General features: G+C 37.6%; 1 protein-coding gene across 2 annotated transcripts in view; it reads left to right on the top strand.

Moving 5' to 3' along the window:
* The window catches only part of sh3gl3a (SH3-domain GRB2-like 3a), a 48,415-nt gene that overhangs the window by 23,031 nt on the left and 9,989 nt on the right, over positions 1–15,395 (top strand). For both annotated transcript variants that reach the window (XM_053322722.1, XM_053322717.1), the window contains exons 2-6: positions 11,030–11,098; positions 11,700–11,772; positions 11,865–12,008; positions 13,447–13,580; positions 14,824–14,982. In XM_053322722.1, coding sequence (XP_053178697.1) covers positions 11,030–11,098; positions 11,700–11,772; positions 11,865–12,008; positions 13,447–13,580; positions 14,824–14,982 — 579 coding nt within the window. The remainder of the gene's footprint in view (positions 1–11,029; positions 11,099–11,699; positions 11,773–11,864; positions 12,009–13,446; positions 13,581–14,823; positions 14,983–15,395) is intronic.

The following is a 15,395-nucleotide window of genomic DNA, read 5'->3' as shown; positions in this document are numbered from 1 at the left end:
AAAAACATGATTTTAGTTAGAACAGTAAACAAGTTAAGTCCAAATTTCTCAATTCAATTCAAACATTGTAGATTGCAGCAAAGCAAACTAAAACAGGGATTTCTTCATCTTAACATATCAGGTATGGAATTGATCTGCAGATGCTCCGGTTCAAAATGACACCAAACATTTCTGTGGATGTCAATATTTGAACCACAACAAAAGCCAAATTGTGGCCTGAAACCGACTTATTTTTTTAACCCTGTTGTTGATCACTTGCATCATCTACCAGCTGGTAAAGAGGAGTGATGAGTCAGTAGTCAATGGCGAAATAAAACGTGTTATAAAGTAGAATTGCGTAAACACGACAGATCATAAATATACATAAAACGTATTAGGCTGATGGCTCCAGCAGTATGTCAGTATGCTGCACTTTTTGCATTCAGCCTATAAAGATTTAATGTTGTGTTTCTCTCAGCATGCTCACCCTCCTCCACTGTCCTAGAAAGGCAGCAGCAGCCAGAACTGGGCTCATTTCTCCTCTCTGAGTCTGCTAATTTTACCACTCTGACCCACTTGCTGCCTACAACTCTGTAATTGTTGGCAGCACTTGGCACACACACACACACACACACACACATATACACACACACACAGTACCTGTACTGGGACAGCGGGCAGTTGAGCCCTCTGTTTGGCAGGATGGAAAAACACCTGACTTGAAGATAGGTTCACATCCCATCACCTCTGTGATGAGCTGTGCAAATTATACACTTCTGGACTTGAAGAGAGATATCATGAATTATGGGATACTTTATATAAACACACTTTCCTGCATTTAATCCATGTGTTGTCTTTCCATCAACCCTGCAACTTTTGTCCACTCGGGTCAAAATGGACATGGTCTGGTTTGACTGTTTATAAATCATAAGGTATACATTATCACCCAATTGTTAGACCTTTTTAGCCAACTTCATTCTAACTTATTACCTTGTTTTACACATGTTTTGGAAATTGTGGATAATAGGCCTCATTTAAATGAAACTATACCTAATATTTGAGTTTTAAAAAAAATAAAATAAAAAAAAGGAATTCTTTTAACCCTCCGGTTGTCCTTGGGTCAATTTGGACCCGGGAGGACAACTCAAAATATAGAGGTATACTTTCATTTAAATTAAAGGTCTAACACAGAAATGAGTGACTTTCACACACTGGTATATGCCAACATTTATTCAGGATACTGCTTTGAAACCACTTCAATTTTTTTATGGCAGCACACAATCACACTTGTTGTCCTCCTGGGTCAAAATAGACCCTTGAGTTCAACAGGAGGGTTAACAGGCTGAGAGGCTACAGCCAGGATACAGACTCTGTATGGTCTGAATGCTGACTGTGCACACTGATGCTGACCTGATAAAGTACGATATCGTCGTTCTCTTTGTCAGCATCCAAGCACTTAACACAAAGTCCAACTGAGGCAGATAGCAGTGTGGGTAGTTCAGTTGATGGAAATGTAGCTACAATGAACAGTGAACGTGCTGAACCGTTTTCAAGCATGTGACGATGAAACCAGGAACAGGCCTCGTGTTATTTTCTCTGGAAGCTCTCCGTTACTGTTCCGCTCTTGTTCTTTATGACATTTCAAATCACTAGTGACTCTGTTTCCTCTGTTTTTTTTCTGTCCCTGCTTGTGTAACTGCTCATTATACTGCCTGACTTCCACGACTACACATACACAGGATCGACACACACACACACACACACACACACACACACACCTCCACCCCCCCCCCCCCCCCCCCCCCTCCTCCTCCCATGCTTTCCCAGAGCCCCGGTGGTACTGTACATTGTTTTGGTTGCTTACATAAGGCCTGGCAGCAGCAGCACTGACTCCAGAGCTGCTGGCGTCATTAACTGATACAAGACAATACAGTCCACTGCTGCCCACCCTGTCTCCCCCCCCTCTTACCCATCACTCTCTGCTGCAGCTGACTCACATGACTTCAGATGTTTCACACAAAGAGGCATGCAGGTATATCCATCTTACTATAAAACACAGTGAAAGAGTCTGACAGTATATTTATCATGGCTATTGCTGTTTTCACCAGCTTTATTTCCTTTAAGCACCAGGAAGGAGCTTTGTTACTCGTTCGTTTCATCAGAGAACAATGAACATATTAACAGAACATGACTAGGGGCCTAGAATCTAAGAATCACAGCTGCGTACAGTCATTTCCAGTCAACTGTTTTAAACGTTTAACAACCTTTAAAACTATGTCTTGTTTAGTGTATAACTCTCCTATTGGCTTCCCATTGGCTGTGCAACTTCAACTCAAAAATAGCCCAGTCTGTTTATAAAGCTTAAAGTCAGTGTAAAGTAAGAATAAATATGTGTTCTGAGTTTGACATACCACAGAAAAGTGTGTTGTTAACCACCCTGCCAAATTTGAATGATTTAAAAAATCACCAAATATATGAAATTAGGCTTCAAAGTTGTGTAAAACTCAGCCTCTTTCTCTGCTACCAAACACTGTGGGCATGCCCGCCTCTACCAGAAACATGGACGCTACATCTAAGAGCTTTCTGCTGCTAACTCGGTGGCTAGCTCAACGGCTAGCTCGTCTGCTAGCTCAGCGGCTAACTGGCTAACTGTAGACTGTAGTAGTAGTAGTAGTGTGTGCTGAATGTATTTATATCTCTACAGCAGCAGGGGCAGGTTTATGATTTTTCAGACCCGCCCACTAAATCCTGAACACAGAAATCTTGAAACACAGTTTGTGAAGTCTAGCTCCACAATTCAAATCTAAATGGTTGAAATGCTTTTTACACCTTTTTTAGAAATACATTTATGACCTATTTAATGTGTTTAGAAGAAAATGTCTGAATTCACTTTACACAGTCTTTAAGGTAGAAATGCTCACCCAATTCTGTGTTAGACTAGACTTCATTCACACTTACTACCACAGGTTTTACACATAGTCTTGTAGATTATGGTCAGTAAGCCTCATTTAAATTGAACTATACCTTGTTTTTTAAGTTAACCCCTGTTGTCATACCAGGTTCAAATTGACATGAAGACATTGTATTTGTTCAAATCTGCAACATGTTAAACCTTTCATACACAAAACACAGCTCTGGGAACTTCTTAATAAATCGTAGTATTTGAGAAAAGCTGATTATTATCATGATAAAAAAGCATTTACTGTGATATTGTTACCTAACATTATCATAAAATGAAAATGGGACACTGACACAGCTGTTTAGGTCACACTTCAAATGCAGCTGAGGTCATGCAGTACTGTTAGAAGTCACATGTTTTTGTTTCAGATGATCTTGCGTTTGGCTGGAATACAAATCAATAACAATTGTGGTGATTAAAGTTATTTATTTAACAAATCCAGATTTGTTTATCAGACAAAACTGGAGCTGAGTGATCCAGAAAAATGTTTTATAAGTATAAAATGAAGATACCAGTACCAATCTTAAGTACCTTAAAGTGATACTTCATTCAATACTCATCATGTGAATAGAAGCAAGAAGAATATGTTTAATCATATTACTAGTCTTCCTAGTTATTCTATGTACATTTTCCACATTTTGTGCACTTTTATTCATTGTACTGGTGTCGTGTAGTCTAAACACACTTTAAGAGTGTTTAGGTGGGATTTCAGCTGCTGAACGGAACCAGGAAAGTCAGTTTAAACCCACAGCCCACAGTTGTTAAGATATGATATTATTGTAGGTAAGGCTCAGGTGTTACTAATAACATTCAAAATGCTGCTGTTCTCTTTAAGTGTCCCAGTGAACCATGACAGTCAGAGATCATTCACTATCACAAGAACCATGAACCTGGCTCACCTGCATGGACTGTATCAATCATTAAGTTTATTTACAGCTGTGCTGAAAGGTCACCACACTAACCTACCAGTTAGCAGTAATAATGACACACCTGTTGATACTGTTTTATGCCAGTATAAACTAGACTAAGTTGTGTTTGCCTATATGTGTCATCTGTTCTAATCTCAATGATACAGAACGTTCCAAAAACAGGAAAATAAAGGGATTTCCAGAAGAGCAAAAAATAACATCCAATGACAAGACAGCAAGTGAGCAAATCATATTCAACCACACAGAGATTAAAGGATAATATATATTCCTACAGTAAGTAAAACACCTAAATACATCATAAACAGAGAGTCGACATTGTTTTTCAATATAAAAGCATAAAATATGGTGTTAATGTGACTGAACTCAACTTAATAGAGAGCATTTCAGTGAGAAATTAATATTAATTCATTTTAATAATTTAATAAATAGGTGAGAACAAAGCACATCAGTGTGAACAGGAGGATGTATTTGATTTATTTAGATCATTTGGGGGTATATTGTGTTTCATTTCTTCATTTTGGCATCAATAATTATATATTACAATAATTACAGTGCCTTGACAAAGGACAGTCAGTGAAATGTCCATTCTTAAGCAACATGTAAAAGCTTTGATCACCTGGATGTAGAGTGATCTCACAGTATCATGTGAGATCATTATCAGTAGAAAGTCATAGATCTTCTATAATAAGCTGGCTGTGTGATATGCAGATCTTATTATGTGATATATAAGCAGGCTGTGATCACAGTGACCACACGACTGACACTCCACCGCCGACGCCTGATTACAGCAGCACGTCATTTATGTGGTGTTTACTTACAGCTCTGAAATGAGGATTTCCTGTTGAGACGATGACTCATCGGAGCTTTAAATAACATTTAACTTTCCAGGTACGACTGTGTGATCAGCTGCTCTATCTTAAACTCCGGTGTGAAGAGATGACGTGTGTGCTGTAGCATCCATAGCGTCCCAGCGGTCACATCATAATTATCTCCTGTCACTTTAACAACGACAGCCGAGAAGACTGTCACACACTGTATAATATTAGACTTCTCACCTTCTATTTCATATGATCATGTGGTGACTCAGCACTTAGACATATCATGTGTTTCTCACAGACTCAGAGTCTATTTAGTTTACAAAATGTTTTCCAGACAAGACAGCAAGTGAGCAAAACCATATTGAGCCACACAGAGATGAAAGTATAATATATTCCTACAGCAGGTAAAACACCTAAATACGTCATACGAAACCAAAAGATGAAACAGAGTCAACTTTGTTACTGAGATAGAAGCATAAAATATGGTGTTCAGGGCCGCCCACACCAAGAACTGTAACTATAAATCACACCACAACTAGAACAATTACGACAGTGGTGCATTATATAGCTGGGATCATTTTTACAGCAATTTGACTGCCAGCCAATCAAAATCCATCCCTTCAACCAACTGAATTTAAATGTGCCTCTGCAGAATTTAAATGGATATTGATGTTATATCTGTTGTCTATTTTCTATCTTTATATTCATATCTTTAGTATCTATTTATTACAAAGTTGTAGTAAAAGATACTTCCTCGTTTTAAACAACCTCTGTTAGCCATCTACTGTAAGTATAGATTTGTGTTTACATGGTGCTCTTGAATGCACCATGAGGTTTCACACGCTGTGCCATAAGAAGCAATGTAGATTTCAGAGGTGCACCTGAATGTACCATGAAGTCTCTTCTTTTTACAGTCTATGATTGCTGCTTGACTAATTGATGTAGATGCACAATCGAATTTTAGGTGTTTAGTTAATTTAATTTTTTTCATTAAACTCAAATACATATGTATAAGTAAAGTAAATAATCATATGTCCATGTTTTCTTCATTTCCATATTGTAATCCATTACAACATTCATATATACAATAATATGTATGTCTCAGTTTTCTATTTGTTAATCATCTTATTTTGAAATATTTGGAGTGAGTCAGTGCAGGTGTGTCTGGGCCTGTTTGGGAGTTTATCAGAGAAAGAGAGCATGATGAGAGCAGAGTGCACAGCTCCAAAAATAGAAAATCAATTAGTGGAGGGTAAAGTTTTACTGGGACGGGCCGTCACTAATAACTGAATGTATGAGAAACAGAGTCACATGTTGTATCAAGGTATATTTAGCATCCATATCATTTTACATACAGTATGAGTGCCACAGCACATCTCACAAAACTAAATATCCATTGATTTGTATCATTCTTGTATGTGACCTTTTTACTGAAGACATGTTCACATCACAGCAGGAAACGCATCATAATAAATTGAATGATGGCTTAATTGCATTTAGCTGCTTCAGTGTGAGGCAGGATCAGTGTCACACTGACATGACATTACAGAGTAAAATAAATGTGAATGAGTCAGAGATGCTACAATCATCTGGAAAACCAGTCTGTTGTGTTTGATGTCTTTGAGTTTTCGTAGTTTAAGCTACACTGTGAATTTGGAATCCTAGATATTGTGCTGTCTGATGATATGAAGACTCTGCTTCTAAAGTCTTCTTTTCTAGGGAATCTGGACAGAAGATTATATTAAAGGGCAGGTTCACAATTTATCTTAAAACAACAATCAGGAGCCTTGTTTTTCTGTCTGTAATGATTCCTCCTGTTCATACTGACCATTAGAAGATCTCTTCATAATGCTCTTACAATGGAAGTGATGGAGGACTAAATCCACAGTCCTCCTTCTGAGTAAAAGTGAAAGTTGATGTGAAGCTAATATGAAGCTTCAGCGTCCAAATGAGTCAAATCTTCATCTTCTATGTTTCAGTGTTACAGTGTTTTTAGTAGCAAAGTTCCTCTTTCCACTAAGGCCTGATTTACTAAGATCCCAAATAAAGGGTACTAAATTGCGCGCACGGTGCAATAGATTGCGTGTTTTGTTTGCGTGTGTTTTGCAGGTGATCTACTAAGAATAAGTGTGTAAATGAAAACAGGAGCAACAGGTGCAGACAGCAGTATTTAAATGAGGGTTTTGTGTCTTAATGGAGAGTTTGGACGAGTAGAAAGCTGCAAGAGCAAAATGAAATGTGATCAGATTCTAGTGGAAGAGTTTAACTAATATATTCAGTTATTACAAAAACTAATATTACCAGAAAGAAACACATATGGGAGAGTATTATTGATAAAGTCGATGCTGTTAGTAAAACCAAAAATATTCCACTCCAAAATTATAACACAGGTGTAAAAACTCCGTCCTGTATGTATTCTGTCATTGTGCCTCCTCGTCTCCATAGTAACAGCTGGTCAATACCTGTCCTTCAAAGGTATTATTTATAGACGCAGTTAGTGTCAGAAACATTACCTTCAGGTTTGGTAAATCACAATGTGCGTGCTAAATAACATATTTGCATTTTCTCCTCCCTGTATTTTACACACTGAGGTTAAAACGCCTCATATTACATATTCATTATAGAAAACGTACTAAATGGATAGTGTGTATTATCTTACACAGTTGAAAGACTCAAACCTCAGTGCACTGCGTTAGTAGATCAGCTTGCACATTTTTTGCAGGTGATGTCAAGTTTGCACACGTTTTTTCACACACAAACCTTAAACCAGACTCTAAGAGGGAATCTGATGGTAAAAAGACTGTAAATGTGTCAGATATCACTTGATATGATAACTCATACTGCTGAAGCTCAATAGAAGCTGATCATCTACTTTTAAATGATTTAGTCCTCCATCACTTCCATTGAAAGCACATTTGAAGGAGATCTTTTAATAGTCAGTATGAACAGGAGGAATGATTACAGAGAGGAAAACCTCTTTACTGTTCATATGAACACCTGACTGCTACTTTAAGACGTGTTTGAATATTGTGAACCTTTGTTATTCTGGGCTGTATCTCCAGGTTTCTCTCACTTCACAGCTCTCTGGTAGATGATGCTATTAACAGAGTGTGAATTGGACTTTCTCTTAGCTGGTGCCTGCTCTAAATTTAACCTGCTATTGGTTGACTGCTCCTAACAGCAGATTGGTTTGTTCTGGTCAGAGAGTGACTGAACATAACAGTCATCTGAAAAGCTTCTAATCCTCTTTGTGGTATTTATGGTACTTTTCTGGGTACATTTTAACAAATTCAATTCATGAGGTGTCCCTTTCAATATAATAAAATATTATTTTTGATCAGTGGATCATGATAATTTTGGTTAAAAGTTTGGTGAGTTTTCAAGGATGTACAGGAAATAGATGAATGTGAGAATACATTACAAAATAATACCTACAATGGTGAACACTGTAAGAACACTTGCAGTATGTCAGGAATGATTTTTTTCTGACCTGCAATCAGAACTTTTCTTCCTAAATTGCCAGCTGCCCTCAATCTTTCAGTATGAGTCCTCTGTTAGTGCACACATAATTTTAATCCTTTGTAAATCTGCCACAGAATGGTGTCAAAGTCTCTCATTCCTGTGTTTGACACACTTTTTAAAAGCTTGCAGGCTCAGGAGTGTTACTGCCTGTCATACATGGAAAGAGCAGTCTAACCCAGCTGTACATTTTCACTTCTTTCTGTAGCTCAGATGATTTGGAAATGTAAAATCAGTAACTACAAACACATAAAATTGCCTTTTAAAGTAAATGGTAAACAGACTGTACTTATAAAGCACTTTTCCAGTCTTCTTGACCACTCAAAGTGCTTTCACATTCACCCATTAAGGCCCATTTATGCTCAACGTACGTACGAAAATGTATCCGTCCTTTTCAAACGATGTTACCGTCACTGCTCACATACTTCCATGCGTCCTTTACGTTGGCATGGATGTTAACCAATACATCCACCAGGGGGCAGCACAGAGTCAAAAGTTTATGACAACAACAAACTCAAAAACAAACATGGCGACTGTGGAGGAGATATTGATAATGTTCCTCTTGCATAAAAGACAAAAACGATATGTTTAAAGTTTCTAACCAACTCACACAACCTTTCCTCAAAATGTTCCTCCATTGTTATTTCTTCTTCGTGTCTCACTAGAGCTATGTATCGAGTAGTGACAACAACACTGCCCCCCCAGGGTTTCTGGTGGTACTGCTCTGTTTGGTCTGTATCTGTAAGCTTTATGGAAACGTGCAGAAATACGAACGAAATGAACGCAGAGCACGGACTGAAGGCTCTGTCTGTATCCGTATTTAATGTTGAGCATAAATGGGCCACAACACACATTCATACACTGATGGTGAAAATATGAAGATTTAATTGACTAGCTAAAAAAACAAAACCGGTCATTGTCTCAAATATACATTTCCCAAGTTGACAATTTTTTCAAAGTGAAAAGACACTGTTTATACAATGCTATGTGTTTAATATATCTGTCTGTATTAGATCATTTACGTTTACTCAAAATCAGTGAGCAGGACTCATTGTGTGATGGAATAATTCTTCATGTGTTTAATTTGCTCAATTAGCAGAAAAACAGACAATTCTGTCAATTATTTGTATATGAAGTGTTACACAGTGATATATATTTCCATATTTCCATATTGTCCACTCTTAATACCAGTTGTGTAACACTAACCCTAACCCTCTAATGTTAATACTTAGAGCATTATAAAATGTTGCTTTTTTCCACACAATATATTAATGGCTGGTTCTACCATACTGTGATGATACATGATGGGAGAAAAAACCACATGTGCTTTTTTTTTTGGGGGGGGGGGGTCAGGCTTCATAATTATACAACACAAGGCTTGACCCATTCTCCTGATGATAATAATGTTGATGTTGATAATACATTTTTCTCTTTTGGACACCTAGTATGCTAAAAATGAAATATGAAGTTACAAGGATTCCATCTGACAGCAATATCCAACTGGATTAAGATAAAAAAGTTATTGTCAAGAAAATGAAGTAACATGATTGACTCTTTTATTTGGTTGTATCAACAAGTGTGGGCTCAGTTTTAACGTGTGTTCAGCTTTCAGTCAGTAAAATGTACACATACAGTAAAGCCACAGTCATGTCCCGGCAGTTGTTCTATTATTCATAGTCTTAACATCACCAGGATTTGTCTTTAGATGACATCATCACCAATCTGTCTCTCTGCTGTTCAGTTTGAGGATCAGACTCCTGCAGTTAAGCTGAGCTGTACACTACTATAGAAAGAACATACTGCACTGCATATGACTTCTTTTAAAGGGGATTCTCCCAACACATGACTAATACTTTATTTATTCATGTAGGGTTTATTTCTGACTAAAACACATTGTGTGCATCCTAGAGGGACATTCTCACAAAACCAATAAAATACCATGGTAGTTATGATTTAAAATATAAATATATAACATGTAATTTAGTCATATAAATATAATAAAGATAACAATTTTATCTACCTTGCACAAATTGTAATTTCAGCATTGTACATGACTTTTAATAATTTAGTTTTTTTTTAAATGTGAAAATGTATTAGCTGTCCTAATTGTCTGGAAGTTTCCAGACTGTTGCTATAATGGGATTTTTAAGGATTGAAAAGGAGTTTGTTTGAAAAGATCAGTAAATTATTAACACTCACACACTTGAGAGACATTGATATTAATTCCTAAAAAGGAAGTTCTCTGATGAAAAGTCAATTTAAAGATTTTATGTGTGAAATCTTTAAAACACAGATTTCATTAGAATCACCCTAATAAACACGTTGAATGCATTTCATTCCTCATAGAACACATTCAATCATTTGGAAAATGTTGAACCCGTAATTATTCACATCCATGTTTACTAACTAGCAGTCTTATTAATGTAATTATTGTGACAGACTTCATTCCCTTTAACATCGCAAACCATATCATAATTGCAATATCAGTAAAAGTCACCACAATTAGATATTCTTTTCAAAATGGTTCAGCTTTAGCAGCAACCATTGTGCATGTCCATCATGGTTCATTGCTCATTAGCACTCCTAGTGAAATGTTCCCCCACTGTGCACCTTTTAAGTGGTAGACTCAGTAAAACCTTGAATAACACACACATTCTAAAAACAACTGTATGTTTCCTTCACTGTACACAGTAAAACAGTGCAGAAACAGTGTGAATGGTGTTCAGGTTAATGGGTATTCTTCTAACCGCCTCTTGTTCTTGTGTTGTGTGTACTGTATTTGTCAGCCCTCCATAATTCTCTCTTCTCTCTCTCTCTCTGTGCAGCTACTCAGTGAAAAGATCAGCGGGGCAGAGGGGACGAAGCTGGATGAAGACTTCATGGAGATGGAGAGGGTGTGTTCAGTGCAGATGTGTGTGCTCAGCAGTAAACACAGTCCTGTGATGGATGTATAGGGTTACACTGAGTAGAGCTGGATTGATGTGAGGAGAGACAGCTCATCTTTTGATTGATTCAAAACTTATCAGGAGTGAAATGATTGAAATGATGATCTTATCCCTGAGTGGATTTGAAAGATTCTACTCTGCCAATATCAACACAACTAAGTGACTGAAGTTTTCGGTTAAAACGAGCTTTAGCTTAACTTATCTTTACAACTGTAAACCTGGTGGCTCCTTTCAAAGTGGTAGAAACACACCTACACCAACATTATCTCATTATTTAACATGTATCTCCTTCCCCCTGCTTCCAGTCTTTATGCTAAGCTAGGCTAACCATGTCCTGACTCCAGCTCTGTAACACTCAGATGAGATGTGACATTAATATCAATCCTCTCGTTTTACTCTCAGAAAATAAGAATATTAGCGTTGAACTGTTCATTTAATGTTTAATGTGTTAATTAAATCTGTTTCCTATGGGTAAAGTAAATGGTCATAACTATGTATGCTCACAACTGCAACATCTCATCTTCTTTTATCTTCTTTTTTTTTTCATCAGAAAATTGAGGTGACCAACAAGTCAGTGTTTGACCTCTTGTCCAAAACCACAGAATACCTGCAGCCTAACCCAGGTAAACACATGGAGGTTCATTTGTTGTATAATCAGCTGTTTCACTGTCTCGAGAAACAAGAATACAGTGAATTCTATGTTTTTCCTCTGTAGCCTCTCGAGCCAAACTCAACATGCTGAACACAGTGTCCAAGATCAGAGGGCAGGTGAAGACCACCGGCTACCCCCAGACAGAAGGCCTGCTGGGAGACTGCATGCTGCGCTACGGCCATGAACTGGGAGAGGACTCTGTGTTTGGTACTAACACTCACATGCACCATAACAAACACTGGCTAGAAAGAGGATTCATTCAGAGTCACAGGCAGATATTTCGATAATCAAACTATTTTTCCATGTCATTTTTACAGCAAAAATCTGTATACTGTAATAGTATACTTGATATTTGTAGGTTGTGGAGTGCTGATTGGACACAACAACCAATGTGATGACATCATCTTTACTTTAGGAAATTGTGATGGGCATTTTTTTTTTATATTTTCTGACATTTTACACTCTAAACCAGAGGTGTCAAACTCATTTTCATTCAAGGGCCACATACAGACCAATTTGATCTGATGTGGGCCGGATCATTAAAAAGATGGAGTGAAGGAAGGAAGGAAATAAGAAGGGAAGGAAGGAAAGACAGACAAAAGGAAAGATGGAAGAAAGGTAGGAAGGACAGACAGAAGGAAGGAAGGAAAGAAGGAAGGACAGATGGAAGAAACAGAGGAAGGAAGGAAGGAAGGAAGGAGCGAACAAACGAACGAAGAAAGGAAAACAGGAAGGTAGGAAGGACAGATGACAGGAAGGACAGAAGGAAAGAAGGAAGGACAGATGGAAGAAACGGAGGAAGGAAGGAAGGAAGAACAGAAGGAAGAAAGGGAGGAAGGACAGATGGAAGGAAGAAAGGAACGAAGAAAGGAAAAAAGGAAGGTAGGAAGGACAGATGGAAGGAATGAAAAAAGGAAAAAAGGAAGGTAGGGAGGAAGGAAGGACAGAAGGAAGGAAGGAAAAGAACACAGAAAGGAAAGTGGGCTGGGTCGCATCCCTTGGCGGGCCGGTTCTGGCCCATGGGCCGCATGTTTGACACCCCTGCTCTAAAGAATCACATTTTTTTATTGAAGTGAGCAAGGACACAACACTAATAATCTGTCAACATAATTATCATTCCTTCTAGAAATGAAATGACATAATTTGGTCTACTTAAGTTGCTCAGCCACTAACTTCCATACAATCACATTCAATTGTAATCACAATTATTATATTATACTCACTCACCCAATTATATGTGCACACTTTATACTGTACATGCCCACTAAAACCTCAGATACAGAGAATCACAATAACTCACATATGCAGACACACACACACACACACACACACACACACACACACACACACACACACCTAAAATAATGCAACAAACAAAGAGCAAAAAAAAGAAAGAAAGAAAGAAAATAATCAACAGGTTAAATGAAAATCAATAATGGTTGAGTGCAAAATGAATTCATGTAAATTGGAACATGAGCGTCCTTTTTTAAAAAGAAGACACAACTCTCCTGTGAACGTTTCATGGAGCTGCTGAGCTGAAAGTAAAACATGTTACACAACTTCAGATGATTGTGTGTTGCAGTGTCCTGCAGAGAAGACAGGACACATGTTCACTGAAAGGTTGTGGTGTGTTTGTGTACCACAGGTGGAGCTCTGGTGGAGATGGGTGAGGCCATGAGACAGATGGCAGACGTGAAGGACTCTCTGGACATAAACGTCAAACAGAACTTTATCGACCCCCTGCAGACTTTACAGGACAAAGACCTCAAAGAGATCACAGTATGTTAGAGCAGCCTGCACCCTCTAACTGACCCTCCTCATTCCTAAATCCTGACACATTTATGATGGGCAGGGTAGATTTAAAGAGCTCTTCTTTTTAATACTTAGTTCAAGATCTTGACCTCAGGTTGTAGTAATTCTCACAGTGTTTGCAACACAGAGGAAATGTGCCAACAGTGTGAGGAGGTGGCAGGATTTCTGCAGCACCTTTGCAACACTGGCTGAAATACACTGAGACCAGCGTGTGAACGTGCACCTTCAGTTGCTACCTAACATTTCATTTACAGAACATATAACATTTGTTTTACAATAAATACAGCTGTACTGTGAGCTGAATTCTGACATTATTTTATATTTAAGCATATTCTGTTGGCTGTAGTATTACATTTTACATTCAAATTGTTTTTTCAACTTCAACTTCATTTATGTAGCACTTTAAACACAACATAGTTGATCCAAAGTGCTTCACACAGAAGAAAAACACACACACACACACACACACACACACACACACACACACACACACACACACACAAATCCACAAAAAGAAAACAAAACATAAATCAGAAAGATGATAACAATTGCAACAACAACATCAATAATAAAAATACATGGTCATAAAGCACATGGTGAGAACAGCACAAACCTATCGAGACTATCGAGAAACACCTGTGCTGGTTTTTTATTTATTTATTCATTCTTTTTTCTTTTTTTTTTTAAACTAACATAGTTTATTTATTTTTTTCTCCAACCTTGGATCAACTTTTTCCTCTTATTCTCTCTTATATTTATTCAATTATTAATTTATTTTTATCATTTATTTAACTTAATTTATTTTTCTCTTGCATGCATTGGTCTCAATTTTTTTCTCTTTTTTCTTTGTAATTTTCTTTGTTTTTATTCCTTTTCTTTATTTATTCTGTGTTCTTATCAGCTTGTTAATCAACTGTGATCACTTTGAACTACATGAACCTGTATGAAAGCTGTTATATAAATAAAGTTTGATTGATAGATCGACACATGCAAGTTAAGATTGATCAGCATGCTAACAGTAGCTAATTGGCACTATACATAAAGTACAAGCGAGTGTAACTTGAAAGAGCTACCTCCTAACTAATCACATAACCTCATACTGTATATGAGGTTATGTTTCATAAAACAGTATAGGTTAAATATTATTCTGAAGCAACTCAATGAATAATATTGCATTTAGTACGCTAAACTGATCTGTTTGTGTTCGCAGCACCACCTGAAGAAGCTGGAGGGCCGTCGGTTAGATTTTGACTATAAAAAGAAACGTCAGGGGAAAATCCCAGATGAGGAGGTCCGCCAGGCTGTGGAGAAGTTTGAGGAGAGCAAAGAGCTGGCTGAGAGGAGCATGTTCAACTTCCTGGAAAATGATGTAAGAGAGAACAGATCTTCTACATAAAGAATGGACCAATAAGGTGTATTAAACACATAGACTGTATAGAAGAAATGGACGTAACATCCATGACGTCACCCATTGGTTTGTGGACTGCTGCTCGGAAGCCAATAGTTTCGAATCTGGGCAGTGCCATCTCGAAAATTTCAGGTGCATGCTGGGAAAAATAAAAACATCGAATGTACTTATATGGGCATGAGGCGTAGCGATGGGCAGAGCGGGGAGGTTGCTATGGTTGCAAGGGCTGGATCTCGAGGACACTGTGCAATAAGGCTGGGTATCATTTAAAAATGTTCAATACCAGTACCCTTAAAACGATACCGATACCAACTGAGTACTTCATTTGATACTTTTTTTTTTTTTTTTTTTACTTCACTCAATATTAATCATGC

Source organism: Scomber japonicus, chromosome 1 (genome assembly GCF_027409825.1).
Source record: "Scomber japonicus isolate fScoJap1 chromosome 1, fScoJap1.pri, whole genome shotgun sequence".
NCBI lineage: Eukaryota > Metazoa > Chordata > Actinopteri > Scombriformes > Scombridae > Scomber > Scomber japonicus.
The sequence above is the reverse complement of the archived record's forward strand: the minus strand, read 5'-3'. Positions and strand labels throughout refer to the sequence as shown.